This window comes from Melospiza melodia, chromosome 2 (genome assembly GCF_035770615.1).
Source record: "Melospiza melodia melodia isolate bMelMel2 chromosome 2, bMelMel2.pri, whole genome shotgun sequence".
Taxonomy (NCBI): Eukaryota; Metazoa; Chordata; class Aves; order Passeriformes; family Passerellidae; genus Melospiza; species Melospiza melodia.
Window position 1 is genome coordinate 7,494,211 of NC_086195.1, and position 18,323 is coordinate 7,512,533.

General features: G+C 42.2%; 1 protein-coding gene across 1 annotated transcript in view; it reads right to left on the reverse strand.

Annotated features, from left to right (window-relative positions):
- The window catches only part of LOC134432885 (amine oxidase [flavin-containing] A-like), a 35,762-nt gene that overhangs the window by 1,336 nt on the left and 16,103 nt on the right, over positions 1 to 18,323 (reverse strand). Inside the window, exons 4-14 of the mRNA XM_063181761.1 lie at positions 14,513 to 14,617; positions 13,189 to 13,280; positions 10,133 to 10,274; positions 8,461 to 8,610; positions 7,300 to 7,459; positions 5,937 to 6,033; positions 4,555 to 4,608; positions 3,553 to 3,610; positions 3,040 to 3,137; positions 1,778 to 1,889; positions 399 to 461 (exon numbers count right to left, since the gene is read on the reverse strand). Of these exons, the coding sequence (XP_063037831.1) occupies positions 399 to 461; positions 1,778 to 1,889; positions 3,040 to 3,137; positions 3,553 to 3,610; positions 4,555 to 4,608; positions 5,937 to 6,033; positions 7,300 to 7,459; positions 8,461 to 8,610; positions 10,133 to 10,274; positions 13,189 to 13,280; positions 14,513 to 14,617 (1,131 nt within the window). The remainder of the gene's footprint in view (positions 1 to 398; positions 462 to 1,777; positions 1,890 to 3,039; positions 3,138 to 3,552; positions 3,611 to 4,554; positions 4,609 to 5,936; positions 6,034 to 7,299; positions 7,460 to 8,460; positions 8,611 to 10,132; positions 10,275 to 13,188; positions 13,281 to 14,512; positions 14,618 to 18,323) is intronic.

The following is an 18,323-nucleotide window of genomic DNA, read 5'->3' on the forward strand; positions in this document are numbered from 1 at the left end:
GTTTCCCAGGTGAAATAGCTGGAAATATTTGAACATGAAATACCAGGGAGAAGAGTCATGGCTGTGAGATGTGTGTTCTGTCATCCAGGACAGCCACAGGACAGTGAAGATGGAGTTACCTGTGGCTGGAATGAGGTTTTATTTGGCTTTAAACCATGGCAGAATTAGGCTGCATTTTTCAGTCCCAGGCTCTGAGATCAGTGTGCTTGGCTCTTAGTCATCCACCCTTCAGACAGGGGTAACAATATTCCTTGGACAAGTCACAGAAATTAATGCCATCAGCATGGGAGGTGGCTAAAGGCTTGCCTGGGAGCAGGGTGCACAGGAATCACTGAAACAGGGACACACCTGACTGAGGGCTGTGTGCCTGACTGGGTGACAGTGACGCTCTGGCTCACCTTTGACTCTGGCTCTGGCATCCAAATTTCACTCTTGGAGATCTTCCCCATACTGTGCAGTACCTAGAAGAAAAAATTATTAAATTATTTGTACCATGTGAAAAAATTATAACCCACAATACTTCCAGTGTTGGAGAAACAGACAAAGTCAGAGCATGTGATATTGATAAAAGATGTAACTATGACTAGCTGAAAGTCTTTTGAACCATAAAATGTACAGTGATTTCTGCTAGAGCTTCTCTAAATATTTTTGTGGGGGGTTCTTAGGTTTAGGGTTTTTTTTTTTTTTGTTTTTTGGTGTTTTTTTTTTTTTTTTCCAGAGTAAAAGTAAAAAAGCTTTTTCTCAAGGCAGTTTGAGAAATACCAAGGTGAGGCTACAGCCATGCACTGGGGACACAAAACCTTTTAGTAGTGATGCTTCTGGGATATGGAAACAGGAGAGATGCAACCCTGAGGTTCTCACAGCAGAGAATTATGGAGCCCTCCCTCGCCTATTCAGGCAGTACAAAGCTTATCAAGGATCTTTCTTGAGAATAAACTGATTGTAACCATCATGGGGATTTTGGGGGGCGGCGGAAATGAATGCCTCCAGAAGGCAGCTCACTGTGTTTGTAACTACTGCTCACAGGCATGGAGAAAAGAGAAATTAGGTGACTTGAAACGAAGCAAATAATAAGGATTATAAGGCAAATTTGACATTCTGTCAAATGGAAGTAAAAGACTGATTTTCCTTTAAATAACAACTCTGTGGCTTTGCCATGCAGTTGTAACTGCAATGTGCACCCTTTAATGCTTTTTTCCCCTCCCTCCAGACTGTTGTAAAGGGATTTCACTGTGACTGGAAACCCAGCCCAACGTGTGTCGTTGTGAGGAGATTTAGACATTAATCAGAGCTGCACATTACAATTTCATAAGGCTCAGCTAACAGGACTGTCTTGCAAAAGGAGAAGCAGAAGGGATAGATCAAAAACAAGAACAATGTTCAGATTTTCAGATTTCTGCACAGGAAATAGCTGTGAGCATTTGAAACGACTTAGATGAGTTTTAAAACATGCAGTGATTAATTTGTTAGAAACTGAGACAATGTACAAGCAGCATCAGGTTGGAGGGTTTTTCCTCTAGACATGCAGTACATGGCATAAGCTTTATTTCCAGTCTCCAGTTCAGTAATATTCTGATTTTGTTGAGATTCTTGGCTTCACTTTATTTGATAACCAATTAAGTAAGTTAAAAAAAATAAAAATATTTGGGTCACGTTGTTTTCTGGGATCTCTCCCTGCCAATTCTAGGAGCCTTTGCACTAAATCAGACTCTCCCAGCAGTACTCAATCCTTTGCAGCCTTTTGAGGGAGATGCTGGGAGCAGGGCAGGGTGAGTACCTCTCTGGCTGCTCTCTCTCCTGCCTGCACGGCTCCCTCCATGTATCCGCTCCACTGCGTCGCCGTCTCCGTGCCAGCAAAGTAGATCCTGTCCACAGGCTGGCGAATGATCCTTCAAAACAATGGAAAATGTCAGGGGACAAGTGACAGGAGGGTGATGGTCCTTCTAAAAGCAAGTTATGGCTTTGATGGAGTGTGTGGCTCCAGCTGTCCAGAATCCCTGCAGACCTGGGCTGAGGTGTGATCAGCTGTCCTTGCAGGACCAGCTGCTTGCTTCTGCACACAAAATTCAAGATCTGACAGAGAGAAAAACCTTAGGCATAAATCAGTGTTCCCAGTTTCCTTACAAAGTTATGCAGGCCTCAGTTTAGTGCTGGGATAAGGGATAATCCTAACAGCAATGCAGTGCAGCTGATAGACTGATGTTTTCTGCATGGCAGCTTTGCTGTTATCCTGCTGTTACAGTGGGATGTGGATGATGTTCCTGTAGTGCTAGATCACCAATAGCAGCCTGTTTCTGAGGCTGCTTGGCACTCAGGGAGCTGCATTTCCCCCTACAGGGTCATAAAAGGCAGTCCCTCAGCCCTGCAGTCCTGCACAAGCATTCCAGCCAACCCATCTGCAGGTAATTCTCCCACTGGGAATGTGCCTGGTGTAAGGGCTCCCATCTAATCCCCCATTAGGTTTTCCCTGTCTGCTTGACAGCAGCTTCCCCAGGCCAGACACCTCACCCATCACTGCCTGGGTGTTTGGATAAATGACAGGAGATAAATGACTGTACATGGGACAAAATGACTGTACGTGGGACAACTCCTCTCTACATGATCTCAGCTCAGGCAGGGTCTAACCCCATGCTGGACATGTTGAGGAGCTCCTGGGCTTCTCCTGAACCTGATGCTCCACCTATGCAGTCAGTGAAGACTCTTCATCTGTCCAAGATGTGTGTCCTCAAGGGCCTGGGGGGTCTCTAGAGGGATCCACTGCAAATGCTACATAGCAAAAACTACTGGAAATAATCCAGAGGGGAAAAATTTTGTGGATTTTAGTTTTGTGACTGTGCTTCATCTCCTTAAAAGCCACAAGAGAAACTCTGCTCTTAGTAAAGCAAATAGCAACATCCTCATTAGCTGGGGAGTGGGGAGTGCAAAGAGGGTTGAAGTTCCCCTAATACTGTAAATATGCCATGGGTGTGTTGCATAAAGTATAGCATTGTGCATGAGCTAAGAAATGTGAATTAGGAAGCAAAGCACTCTCTGTTTTACCTTCCATAGGAGTGCATGATGCCTGGTGGGAAGTAGGCTGTGTAGCAGCCCCCTGAATATTGCTCCATGGTCCAGTCCTTCTCCTCATAATGCACAGGCTGTGAGTTTCAACAGAGAAAACAGTCAAACACTGACAGAGGAACTGGAAATAAAGAACATATTTCTTTTGAAGAGGGGGAAAACAGGCTAAGAATACCTGCCAAAGGAGTGACATGTCATCTGGCTAATGCTATCCATCTGCACAAAACAAATTTTTGTGCTTTTGCAGAAACACCAGTCTCCCACAGGCACATGACAGGCCAAATTAAAACATGCACTGCCTTCTCTTTTCTTGTGCAGGGTGAGACTGGCAGCTCTTTTCTCCTTGTATTCAGTCCTGTCCTCCCCTTGTTGAATGGCCCAACATGCAATTTTAGGTACACATTTTAGGTGCCAGGAACTTTGCCCTCATCATCCAGAACAAAGGAGCAACAATATTGTTCAACAGAGAAAAACCAGGCATTAATTCCTTACATGTAAAGCCTCTCTCATCCCCAGTGCCCTCGCATATGCCTCACTGATCTTCCTTTTCCTGTATGAAAATAAAATCAGAGTCAGAAAAAAAAAAGGAGGGTGTGCGAGGGGAAACCTTTCCACTCTCATCTTTCTTATAAAAAACTCAAATTTACTGCAACACATGGGAAAGAAAGTTGGGTTAGGCTTTGTTTTAAAGTCAGATTTCAAGTTCTTATCTTAACATACATATTTCAAATGCTGATGCCTGAAAGTTACGTCAAAAATGGACACAGGGAATGGGAAATGAAGGTTGATTTTGGCAATGAGCTCTAAGAAAATAAATCTTTGTGCAGCTATTTTAGGATGCAGAGCCAATTCATCCTCGTGTTTGCTGGTGTAAGACCAGAAGAAAAGCAATATAAATCAATTAAATCCCTACAGATTTACTCTAGCTGGGAATAAAATATGAGCTGAAGAATGCTGCTCACATTCCTAAGCAGAGCTCCTCTTTCACTTGCACTGTACCAAAATTCACATTTAGAAAGTGAATTTTCACTTCACAATTGTTCATTTCACTGACTAATGGGGAAACCATACTTTTATAAACACAGAAATTTAAAAATTTTATCACCCAGTCTGAATCTGAAGGAGACCCAAGAGGAGACATATCAGCACTGCTGTATCCCTGGGTTAAAGCATCATTCAGTGGAGATATAGTCTGGGAACATGGTTGGAAAAATCTTCTCCATTCACACAGATACCCACAATTGGTAAATCATAGCATAGAAGAGTGGGCAGGACTTGGAAATTTAGAAATATCCATAACTGTTAGAATATTAGCTTTAGTGTCTCAGCCTGTTTATGCTAAAATCTCAATTTCTGCCCCAATTTCCAGCGTTGGTAGTTGCACTGAGCATGTATAAATGTGCACATTCACACACGTATTTACACACATCCCTGTGGGGAAGCATCCCAGAGAAACAATTTGTTTCTGAATATCCACAGCTTCTGAACTCTTACCTCTCTTCCTTGCTGAGATGGGCCAGCTTGACAGCCTTTCTGCTAAGGATGAAACTGAAAACAAAAATAAGGAATATGAACATCACCTCAGCTGATTTGCAGGCCTGAAATGACTCTAAAAAGAAATTGGCAAAGCATTTTACTGGTATGCAATGAGCTGCATGTTTGGCATCATACCTTAACATCAAATAATTACAGGTCACACAGGGGAAAAAGCCCAATGCAGGGTAACCTGCAGAGTTAATTGAAATGGAGGGTGTGCATTCCCTGTCTAGGTATGATCCAGAAGGACTGAAATTCTGAGATTTATTAAGCTTTTGAAGTCCAGCAGGCAGCTGCCTGTGTCACTTGTGTAAGTGATGGCAGCCTGCTGCTCTGAGAGGCTCTGCACAGTGCCATGGATCACTCCTGCAAGAACCAGGATTGATGTTTATCCATCTTGGAGGAAACAGATTTGACAATTAGTTCATCTGGCCTAGTGGAGATATCCAGGGGATGAAGGATGCTCCTACACTCTTTTAGAAAGTCACAGAAATCCACGAGGAGAAAGAAAGCTGGAAACTGTTTGCCATGTGGGGTTTGGAGGAGGTCTGCTGCTCTCAGGCCATGGAAGCTTTCAAGCCCTGAACATGCCCATAAACATGCACAGCTCAGCAGAAGGGGTGAGCTTTTCCTGCCAGACACTTAAGGAGCAGTTGCCTGACATTTATATTGGCTTTTTTTGGCAGTGTCACCTCAGATTATGGTGGAAACACTTGTAAAGATTGTTTGTTCATTTGGTTTCAGCTATTTTAAAAGCCAGTCAATGCTGTCACGTATTTTCCCACCTGTTTGTCCAAACTGTAACATTTTTACTTGTCAGTTTCTACAGAATCTTGATTTTTTTTTTTTTCACTGCACAGCTGCCTCCCTGCTCCAGCAGCTGATGTTCCTTGTCCTGCCTCAGCTCAGTGGGGAGAGGAGAAAATGAGGATTTCTTGGACAAATGCATTGTCATTTTGAACCAGGCACTAAACATAAAAGCCCAACATAAGCCAAATACAGGCTCAAACAGATAGGTAAGGCAGGGATTTATTTCTAAATCTACGCCATAGCAAAAAGAACCAAATGTGACCTGAATGCTTAAAAATTACTACAGCTGAATTCAGCAAGTGCTTCCCAACCACATCCTTGTATTAGGCTGTTTGTGGCAGAACCTTAACCAAAAATTTATATGGACTAGAAAGGCACAAGAGGCTTGGCAGAAGTGCTCTCCTCCATCGGTGCCAACTGTGGAAGTGGGAAACACTGATGTAACCTGGTCATTTCCCCTCTCCCTCCTGCTCCCACTAACTCTTACAAAAGAAAATACACATCTGTGAGTGTGGCCCAGCAGCTTTTACCCCATAATGGCAGGGAAAGTTCCATCAGGTTTTGTGTCATCTATGGTTATTCCAATTGGAGACTCTTCATCCTCAATGACGAAGGAACCACAATAACCTAAGGGGAAAGAAACCCCAAGATGATTGTTAGAAAAACTTGTTGGTGATCACTGTTTCTGCTAGGAATGAGCAGGGAAAATTATCCATAAACGGAATTGTGCAGTAATTCTGTTATTACCAATAGGACCCACATGTCTGAAGTGTCTCTGTAACAGTTTCTCTCTTCTCTCTGACTCTGGGAAATTATGTAAAAAGACTTGTAAAAATCTTTAAAATTCCATTGTTAGCTAACAAGGAATTTCTGTGGATTGCTGCAAGTCCCTTTGGCTTTCTATTTTGGGGAGAATAAACATTAAAAATAAATTGATCTAGTCAGAATTATGGTGATTCATTCCATGAGTAACTTTGACCAAAACAAAATCCAGTGTAATTACATCTGGTCACTGCAGGCTCAAATCTCCACTATTTTGATTTTGCTGGTAATAAGATTGTTAGGAATGGTGTTCCATAACAGTAATGCAGCAGATGCATGGGCTGTCTAATCTAGGATCACATCAGGACACGTTTCAGATGAACATGCAAAAAATCCCATCTAGATGACAATGCTTGACTATATTCCTGCCTAATCTCAATGGCCAGGTTATGCCCTGAAACATGCAAAAATTATATTGCTTTGATTAAGAAGTATTTTTACCACTCTGAATATAGTTAGGAATAAAGGAGAATTAATCTGTTCATACAAATAGTTCTGAAAATAGTATCAGTTAAAGCTGAGGAAAAAAAAATTACAGAATAGAAAAAAAATATTACTGAATGGAAAAATATCTAGAGCTAAACAAAAAGCTAACCTATTTTTCCCAGTCCTCTGAGATATCAAGTCTGCAGAACAGAAGATTAAAATCAGGGAAAGGTCTTGCTTACACCTTAAGCTCTGCTTGTCACCTGCTGTAAATTCTCTTTGGCTGACCTAACTGTCCCTGGCAGGAGAAGAAGGGAGTTGATGCTGCAGGGAAGCTGATGCTTCTGTGCTCTGCAGGTTTCAGCAAGGTTTCCCAGGGAAACACTGCTTGTTCTCTTGGTCATCCCACCTCAGCCAACTGCTGTGAGATTTGGGATCCTGGTTGGGTCTGGACTCATCTTTGGGACAAGACATGCACTCAAGCTCAGAGAAAGATTTCTGCTTTCTAAGGAGCTTTAATTTCACTTCTCTGTATGTTTGATTTTGGGGTTTTGAACATTTCACCTTCCCTTGGATTTATTCCCTGATTGTTAGAGAGCAAAATTTCAAAATTTGCACAGAGCTCCCAAGTCCTTCCCCACCTACCCTTCCTCCTCCAGAAGGCTTCCTTGTAGTACATCATGGTTTTTATGACACTGCCCATAGGCAAACGCTGAATTAACTGGTTTCTGTTTGGTGGCAGCTCTGGTTTGTAGTGAATCTTTGTTGTCAGGATTGGAGGGATGGCACTGATCACATACTTGCTCTGAAATGAAGAACAAAGTCAGCACAAGGCGCTGCCTCCCCACGAGCTCATCCCACAGGACAGGTTTGAAAGTCACTCTTAATAGCTGCTAACAGCTTTCCCACTCCTGACCCTGCCAGGTGGCTTTCCCACACACAGATTTCCAAATGACAAAAGTAATTCTGCCATTTCAGAAACACAGAGTGGAAAAAACAGACCTGAGTTGAAACTTGGCTGGAGACAGGTGGGGAAATGAGACAAGAGACACCACGTGGGTAAAACTGCCCTTATCATCTCCAGGAAAACATAACCCACATTTGTCCAAATTATAAGATGCTAAAAAAATTGCACATTCATAGGATGTTACTTCAGGACAAGGAATTCTAATGGTGATTCCAGCTTTCCTGAATGTGCTCCATCCCTCTCACAGGCCCTGGGTCTGACTGGAGCAGTGCAGGACTCTGGAGGGTGACACTTTATCCCAACACTGCTGCTCTCAGGCTGATGGGGCTGCTGCTGCCCCTTGGGTGCCCTGTGGGCCATCATGTGCTGATGGAGTGATGGAGCATTTCAAAGCACCCAGTACAGAGGCAAAATCTTACTAAAGGTGTTTGAAATGTGTTGGTTTTTTTTTTTTTTTGTTTGTTTTTATTTTTTTTGTTTTTGTTTGTTTGTTTTTTTTCTGTGCTGTGAACCACAAACTTAGACACAAACAGGAAGGGTTTTTTTTTTTCCTTCCTTTGAAGTGGTCTCAATGCAGAACTAAAAGGTAAAAATATATAAAGAAATAGAAAAAGAAATTTAAGGCAGAGAAGTCAGAGTAATGACAGAAACCAAGTAGCAGAACACCAAGAAGAGAGCCAGTCATAAATAAATCTGTAAAGCAGGTTCCATGGAGTGTCAGCATAGTCCAAGAAACAGACACACACAAATGGGCATTTCCTGATTACAGCTGGCCAAGAGATACAGCAGATATATTCCCCTACTAAATGCATACTCTACTCTTATTCTGATTGAATTACCTCATATATCTCATGGTTCAGAGTCTCCACAAGGACATTATCACCTGTCTGATCAATACTGATCACAGGTCTCTCCAGTTTAACTCTGCCTTTCAGGCGTTCCATTATTTTCTCCGATATCTGACCGGAACCCCCTTTAAACTTCCTCTCCTAAAACAACAAAGAGGAAAGAAACACAGACAAAAAAAAAAAAATCAACAGCATTAATCACAATGGCATTGAATATGACTTCTGCTCACCATCACGAAATTGCAGGCCAAATCTCCAAGTCCTAAGGGTGCATAAAGACACCCAGACTTCCAGAAGAGCGAGGGCATAAACCTGAGCTTCAGTGGGGATTACTGACTAAATCACTTTTGCAATGGCTTCCCTAATGACCTGGCTTAAGGTCTCTTTAAGCCTAGAGAACCTGCACATATAGTGCAGTCTTTCTAGCAAAAATAAACATATCACTTCATTCAAATGGGTTCTGAGTATTTTACCCACCATGGCGCAACTGAAACCCTCAATGTGACAAAGAAACCGACTGTACAGTGAAATACTGTGCCAGCCCAGAAGCAAGACAGATCTTTAACCGAGTCTGGTCTCCAGGTAATGAGCTTTCTCCCCGTGTCTTCTCTGGGAAGACACAAAGACAGTTCTGGCAGGGAAAAAAACACAATCTGTGACACACATAATGTGTAATGTCCATGCAGAGGGCCAGGGGAAGCACTAAAACCTCTTTTATCTACCAGCCACCTGCAGGAGGTAAAGCAGCTCCCTTTTACATGTGAGATGCTGGCAGAGAGGAAAGGATCCATCAAGTTTTGTGCTGAAAGACTGAAATGGCTGCCCAAACAGGTTTTATAAGACTTGGAAGGGCCATTAAGCCAGAAACCTTAGTGCTTTTGCCCAACTAAAATTGATTGGGGTGAGGGAAGAAGGAAGCATGATAGGAACAAAGACAGCTTTTCCCATCCAACTACAAAGAAAGTAAAGCTCTTCCCAGGTGGCTTCCCCTTCTCCACAAGTTTCATTTATGAGTATCTTGGAATTAATTTTATTTTTAACTCTTGCTGCAGCATCCAGCAGCTGCTGATGTGGGACAGCAAAGATGGCTGAGGGGCTCCTGAGGAGGAAGGCTCTTAGCCAGGTCTGCCTCCTACCACAGGACAGCATCAGCACTGCTTACATCCTTCCTGACACGTGGTTATTCTTACAATGGACAGATGTTGATGGAAACTGCTGCCATGTGAGCTGACCCAAGGAGGAAGGGCCTATTGCTATTCACTTCCAGCTCTTGTCATTAGAGTCTTCAACACCAAAAACCCATCCACATTTCACTCTGAAGTTCACTTGTTATGAACTCTTGTAAACATTCAAATGTGCCAAACAACCCATAGAAAATAAAATGGCAAAAAAAGCAACACAACTGCAACAACAGTACTGTGCTGAAGTGAATGCAGAAAGCCCCCAATTGTTTAAATAATCCCAATTTATTCCACATCCTAGCTAATAAAATCCTTCATTAAACAGGGATAGTTGACAGGGCTGTATCACCCCATGAGAACACATTTCTCTCTGGTGCCACATGCTCTCATCTTTTCATTAATTTCAGGGTTTTGATGGCTACAACGCTGCACTTGCTCGTTACAGTTTCGAGAGAGGAGGAAGGAAATGAGACATTTTGTACCTGGCCCCCATTGGTGATAGAGAAAATCCTGAATGTGCCCCCACACTGCCTCACATACCACAGGAACCAGAGGGCAGAGACCTCGTGGGGCTCAGACGTGACGTTGACGTTCACAAAGACTGTGGCGAAGTCTCTGACAGCTCTGTGAGACACAGCACCAGGAAAAGACTGTGAGAAAATATGAATTCCTGACTGATTTCAGGGTTTTATTTGTCTTACTAAACAGGGGCTGCTTTCACAAAGTCAGAAAAGTCAAGTTGGTTAATATTTGTTTAATTTTTCAGTCTATAGCACGTCTGTTTAAATGGGTTTCTACCAGCGCCTCCTTCCCTCCCAAAGTATTTACTTATTTAGTTTGAAATCCTGCTGATTTCATCTCCATTAAATAGTTTCCCAGCTGCCATTCATTTCATCAGAATAAATATTTTTCTCAGCAGAAGAACATTTTTTGTAATCTGTTAGTGAAAATTTTCTGCGTTTCTCATGGGGAGCTCATTGGGCACATCAGCTCTGGGGTCTGATGGCTCCTGAGGGACTGAGCAGCCACACAGCCTGGACATTCCCCACATGCCATGTAACACTGCTGCACTGATCCTTTGAGAAATCAAGAATCAAACTTGGCAAATAATCCAGACAGAGAAACCAAACTGGCAATCATTGCCATAAAAATAAGGAAAGGGTCACCTGTCTACCACAGTTCATTCTCTGAAATAAACAGAGAAACAGCAGCAGCAACAGAGGATCTGGCTATTCACATTTCTTGCATTTGTGGCCCCAGATTTGTAAGGAAATTGAGATAATTTTGCAAAGAAGGTAAAAGGACTTTGACTTCAATGAAGCTTCATGAAGCAACATGAATTTATAATCCTCTGATAAAAGAAGGAACTTTGCAAGTTATCTGGGCTAAAATATGTAACTTATAAACTTTTATAACCTCATTTCCAAAGTATGAACTCCATTCACCCCTGTTTCACTAGCCAGGATGTGAAAACAGCCTGCACACAATAACCTGCTGTGACAATCCTGAGAGGCACCAAGACATTAAACAGCTGCAGCAGGTTCAGGTCTAAGAGATGTGAAAAAAGTCTCCAGGATCAGTAGATTATCTGTGACACAACAAATCTTTTGTAATCTTGGCTCTGAGTCACACAGAAAATGCTGTGGAAGAGTTTTTCTGTTTAAGCACTGTTTTTTAACTGTGTGTAGAAACATGTGGCTTGGCTTAAAGATCTAAAATGGGTTTTCACTCAGTTTTTGAATGCACTTCAGCCGAGCACATCCATTAAAACTGAATGTTTTACTGACAACATTGGCAGTAGAAGCTGCCCAGCAGAGAAGTCTGTTAAAGGAGGGATCACTACAAACCCAGCCCTGCTCATGCTCCACCAGCTCCATGGCTAAAAGCAGCAGTAAAAACTGAAGAGGAAGCGTCAGTGCACTTGCAACAGCAGTTCAAAGTAACCAAGTTTGCAGGCAAAAGGCTCTTAAAACTAATTGCAAAGAAAACTGCAATGCCACAGGGAGCCTGAGCAAGTCCAAATGGCTGTACAGCATATCCCATGGAGCTGGAGCAAGACCTAAGCCATAAAAACGAATTTCAAATGGAGAGTTTTGGTCAGGAAGCTGCAGGCACAGCACTAAACTGCAGCCAGAATGAAAGGGCAAACAGAGCACAGCCACACCAATAAAAGACACTGAATAGGAGGGAGGAGATGTTAGAGAACAGCACAGGGGCTGGCACAGCAAGTGGGGCCACAAGTGCTCATAAGAGCACACTCCTCTTTGCCTTATAAAGAGAAATTACTGAAAAGAGAAAGGAAAGTAAGAAATTTCCAGTTGTCATCACCTCAATGTATTGAACATTTTTCCTTTTTCTATGTGTACAGTGCAGTCCCTCACAGAAAACACACTGGTCTGTGGGGGTGCCACTCGTGGGTTTCTCTGGGTCTGGATTGAAGACACTTGAGACAATAGTTCAAGTTCAGACTCAGGTGTTTATTATTTCCTATCAGTAAAACAGTCTCACTACGGAGAGTTTGGCAGCTTTTCATTAGAAGGCACAAAATGGCAACAATCTCTTGTTACAAGATTTTTTAAGACTAAACTCTCCAATTAGGAACTGACACCTGGATTATTTTCCCTTTTAATCCAGTAACTGATCCCACAGAGCTGCAATGGGGAATTTTCTGCCCAATTACAAAATGCCACCCAAACCCATGGAGAAGAAGGAAGAAGAAACATGAAGAAGAAACCCAGGGCAACACCCTGTGCCCTCCATCTTGCTTCCATCCCTAACATACCAAAAACCCCAAAACCTGAATTTTTCACCAAGTTATACACCTACACTACTCTCTATAATCTATTTCACACTTTTGTGGATTCTAAACTATCTTGAAGTCTGGGAAACTTTCTCCATGGATGAGGGTCACAGTCAGTGCTGCCCTGGGGGTCAGGGCACCCCAGAGCAGACAGAGAAATATTCCCAGTGCCCTGGGTTCCCACACTGGTCATTTTATAGATGATACAAGACCTTGAGCCCTCTTCCTACCAACTTTTGTGGATATTCTGCTGGATCTATTACTCACAGAGTAACAGATCCAACAGAAGGAGGATCTGTGTGATGATGCAAAGGTGAAGGGCAGCCTTGGCCGCAGTGGCCATGAGATTGTGGAGTTGAAGATCCTGAGAGGAGTACAGCAAACAGCAGAACTGCAGCCCTGGAATTTGGAAGGACAGATTCCATCCTCCTCAAGGCCCTGAATGTCAGTGTCTCATGGGAAACTGCACTGTAAGGCAGAGAGCCACAGGAGAGCTGGCCGGATTTCAATGATCCAATGGCTGGAAGTGGAAGGATGGTGGGAAGAGCCCTCACCACCCCTGCTGTGTGCAGGGACCTGCTGAAGCAAACCCCAGGCCCCCCCAGCGCCTCTGATGCCACCTGCCAGCCAACCAAAGCCCATCTCAAACAATCTGTCCTCAGCTGTACCACAGACCCTGCCCAAAAAGCCACAATCATTCCGCAGCTGGAATTTCAAAGCAGGTAAAGATTTACATACTTGGTCCAGCAAATCTTATTTATCAGCTCTTTCATGGTCATTTTGTCCCATTCTTCAGCATGTGGAGCATCCCATGGTGCATCAACAGGAATCTGGAGACAGAGGTGAAATATCCAAGGAATGATTCAGTACTTCACCATTGCCTGGTGTGCTAGATAGTAGCACAGACTTAATTGATTTTTTTGGCCAGGAGTTACTTTTTTTCCCCCTGCACATGGATATAAATTTGGAACAAATTCACTAAATGGAATAGTTTCCATTCACACCTTTGGACAGGAATTGTACCACGACCATCAAATCTGTCTTTGGCTGACCAGTGATCCCCATATCCTTGTGTTGGGACTCATCTGGCCTTTAGCTGTCCAGAAGCAATTACAATTTAGTTGCCTTGGTGTCCTCTAGAAATTGAGGGGAAAGTTCTTTTTCCAGTCAGTTGCAACATGAATTTCCAAAGGCCCCTATGTCTCTCTGCTAATTGCAGAGTAAGAAAAAAATGTCTAGATATTTTTGAAATATTTTAGGCAGTTAAATTCGTAATAATAATTCTTTGCATGTAAGTAACATGATGTGGAGGATACCACCGTATCTCTAAATCTTTAAAAAATGTACTACTGACAAAAAATATGTACTATAATACATAATTTTGATCCTGCAAAACCACATAAAACCAGTGGAATTTGCAAGAGTACAGTGAGTTATGCTTGAAGATTCTGATAAGGTAAAGGCCTTGGTTTGTTGCTATATTCTGTGGAAACTGATGAATATTTGAAAGAGAGTATAATGCTCCAGGGCTGCAGTTGTACTGCTTATATTTTGAACTTTAAATATAAAGTTACAGTGGAGTCAAACTGGAGCCCAGCTTAGGCAGCTACAAAAACAAAAAAATCATCTTTACTCAAAATTCTGTCATGAGGGAAGGGGAAAATACCCCTCCTAATCTCCCAGCTCATGGAATAGTTTTTTCTGTCATGAGAAAATACTTACACTTAAAAATGAGTTCAACCTCATTTTTTCAGATATCTTAGACACCTCCAGATCTTTTTGTCTCCTCTCACAGAATCATAGAATAGTTTGGGTTAGAAGGGGTCTTTACAAGTCCACCCCACTCTCAGTGAGGAAAACCTATTATTTCTGACAGCTCCTGGGCAATACAGAAATCTTTCTGATGGATGCTTCCTTTCTGTTTTGTTCTGTTGTTTTTGTTTTGGTTTTTTTTTTTTTAATACATTAAAGAAGCAATAAGAAACCCTGCCAGAAACAAAACAAAACCAAACTTGATTTATTCACGGAGCATTGTAGGAAACACTGAATTTTGACAGCCTACCTCTTCTCCCATCTTGTCCACGGTTCTCCAGAAGTTATTGTAATCCAGAAAAACCAAGGGATTCCATGTTGAAGGGCAAATGTCATTGAAATTTCGTGACTTTCCCTGAAATGCACATAAAACCACAAACAGCTGAAATACAACAGAGCAGATCTTCATTACTCAAGAACACAAAATTCTCAGAGTCATCACATTTGGCCTTTTTTGCCCAAAAGACCTGTCTGGGTTTTTCCTTTTTTTTTTTTAATCCTGCATATGAATGCAAGCAATGGAATGCATGTTGCTAAACAGGAGGGATAAAACCAGCTGGACTGGCATTAAATAGGACAATAATACCTTTTTCTATATATCTATTTAAATAATATCTTTATCTATTTGTTCTGAAGGGGTGGGGAGGGCTACATTTGGTCTGAGCAGGCTGTCAGATTCTGGGCTAAGGATACTCAAACCATGGGCAAAGAGGTAATATTCCTTGTTCCTAAGCATTCTTCATTATTTCATTTAATGAATCTTCTATTTGACTGCTGCTGAAACGTGCATCCTGTAATTTGTGTGGGTCAAAAATTGAATGCATTTCAAATCATTTAAGCACCTTCATGGTACAACTCACTTTAAAAGCAAACATACCTCCTTATTGTTCCATGGAAGAAACCTAGCCTATAAAAAAAAAGTCTGAACAGGAAGTTTTGGCATCCTTCATTATTGTTCCTAAGCATCCTTCATTATTACATTTAAATGAATCTTCTATTTGCCTGCTGCTGAAATGTGCATCCGGAAATTTGTGTCTAAAATTGAGTGCATTTCTAACTATTTAAGCACCTTTCTGGTACACCTCACTTTAAAAACAAACATATCTCTTTATTGTTCCATGGAAGAAACCTAGCCAATAAAAAAAAGGGTGAACAGGAAGTTTTTTGGCTGCAGGAAGAAAAATATTGCACACTTGCAAAAGTGGCGTCAGTATTTAAAATGTGTGTGACACAGAGTTGCAGCAGTGGCTGAAACTGTTATTATCTGAAACTGTTTCAGATAATCCTGTGATATAATGATAAGAGAAACAATCTAACAGCAGCTGCTTCTTTGTGATAACTTTAATCTGAAACAGGACTGGAGGAGCAGGTAATATTTCATTAATTTGCTTTGAACCTTCCCCCAGGTAAGTCAGTGGTGAATTTCTCATCAGACCTCTCTGTCCTCTGCCCTTCCAGCTGTGCCAGAAGTTGGTGTGAGGATGCAGGGGACACTCTGACTCTGACAGGCAGGAGCTGTGGTGCTGAAGCAATTTGCAACCTGCTTTTCAGTGCCATGGAGCCCATCACACCTGGCAGGTGAGAATCACAGATCAAGAGAGAGGCTGCAGTGATTCAAATGCAAAAAATGGGGACCCAGGGACAGAGGACACAAAGCAGGAGCCAAACACACCTTCCTCACACTTGCTGAGAGAGAATGGGTTGATCTTCCCCACTGATAATTGTGTATTTGTGTGTAAATACATTTGGGTTTCTGATATTCTGCAGAACATCTTTCTCTGCAAAGATCATAACAAAGATAAAGGATGCAAAGGAAAACTCAGTGATCATAGTGAGCTTTCAGACTTGCCAAAAGCAGTAAAATACTGAAATTCCTACACTTTGGTGAACTTTTGTCAGCCCCAGGATAGGTACAGTAAGGGAGGCAAATGTATGTGGGTGAGGGACCACAGCAAGCAAAGCACCAGCTGGTGATCTCAACAATTTCAATTTCAATTTTTTTTGGTGTTTTTTCTTTTTTTTGTTGTGTGGTTTTTTGTTTTTTTTTTTTTTTTTTTAATTTCCAACAAATGTTGTACTTTCAAGTCACCAGGAAGTGGTTGGTTACCTCTGGATTTCTGGGTACGTAATCTCAGTCTTGTGGACCACTATTGTATTTGCAGGGATCCCCATGGCAGGGAGGAATGATGCATCTGACCCCATGTTCTCAGAAGGCTAATTTATTACTTTATGATACTATATTATATTAAAGAATACTGTACTATACTAAAGAATACAGACAGTACACGTACTAAATGCTGAAAAGATAATGATGAAAACTCGTGACTCTTTCCAGAGTCCCCACACAGCTTGGCCCTGATTGGCTAAAGAGTGAAAACAACTCACACAGAATCCAACGAAACAATCACCTGTGGGTAAACAATCTCCAAACACATTCCACATGTGAGCACAACGCAGGAGAAGCAAATGAGATAAGAATTGTTTTCCTTTTCTCTGAGGCCTCTCAGCTTCCCAGGAGAAAAACCCTGGGTGAAGGGATTTTTTCAGAGACTGTGAATGCCACGTACCAGATATTTTTTCTCTCTTTTATGCCTATCTTGTTCTTTTTCAGACTTACACTGAAGGAAGGTGGCAGGGGGAGGCTTTTCCAGGTGCACACCTGCACGCAAAGCACTTCTGCCGTGGCAAGAGCAGAGTAAATGCTCCTGTGAGCTCCCAGCAGGGAATCCTCCAAAGACACTGGCTCCTCCTTTCCCTTGAGGATAATTTCTCAGTGCCAGGCTGCAGCACTGTTCAGCCACAAAAAAGAGGGCCAAATAGTGCATGCAAAGGGATATACTGCATCCTACAGCTTTTACTGTCATGAACTAAAGCTGTATCAAACTAGGAAATACTGATACCAAGCAGTAACACACAAATAACCATTTTATTCTTATTGCACAACATTTTGCTTTTCTAAAAGATCATCAAACACCGCTTCTCAAAATTCATTTATTGCTAGTCTTTTTTTTCTGGTTGGGAACACAGGTGCCACCCACCTGTGTTTGACATTCCTTCCTTGACATGCTTTAACCCCAAAAATACTGCCCTTCAGCAGAGATGGGGTGCAATGCTGCCAGGCCACCCAAATCAGGGTGAGGAGAAATTATCCCTGCCCTTATGTCCTGTTGATACTGCAGGGGGGCAAAGGGAAAAGATAAGCCTGTTCTAATCAGGAGTAGCGGCAAAAAGCTCCCAGTTTTACATTTTTCAGTGAAAATCTCTTTCCAAAAGTCCTTCTGATGACTGTGCTTGTACAGAGTGATGTACCTTGCAAACAGCTCTCCTATCCTCAGCTTGCACAGCTTAAAACATATTTGGTTAATGGCATAACCCAAGGAGATCAATGGGAATACATACCTCCTGAGAAATATAAAATGCCAAATGATAACTAAAAAAGTCTAAGGTTGTGCTACTTGTTGCTCTCTTCTGCATGCAAAAAACCCACAACTTCAGTAAGACTGGAGCCCAATGGCAAGAAAAGCTGGAAAAACACAACAGTGCTTACAGACCTGGAAGAGGCTAAGGCTGAATTCAGAGAGGCTGAAATAGTTCCCAGATACAGTGACCCTTGTGTGGTGGGGCTGTACCTATCAGAGATGGGAGCAGAGGAAAGCCAACTCTAGCAAATTCCAGGAAAGAAATGCCCATTTCCCAACAGCCTCAGACACATCAGTTCTCCAGCTTTCTCTCTGGCACAAGTATCTCCACAGCAGGGAGTAAATCCAGCCCCAGTGAGCTGGGCTGGTAAGTTATTAATTTGGTTTTAATATTGTCTCCCTGCTAGGCAGAAGAGCTCTGACTGCCAGTTTCACAGAGGAGCTCACTGCAAACAGGGGAGGCCTTGCAATATTCCATTTTTAAACAAGTTTATAGTGTTCTGGATGTGTTATTTTCAGGACTACTGTTTTCTTAACTGAAAAGCAAATAACCTACTGGCTTAGCTCCCGCGCTAACACATGGCTGCCTGACTGACCCACAGAGTTTATCTAACTCTTTTTTTTTCATTTCCTGCCATGTCA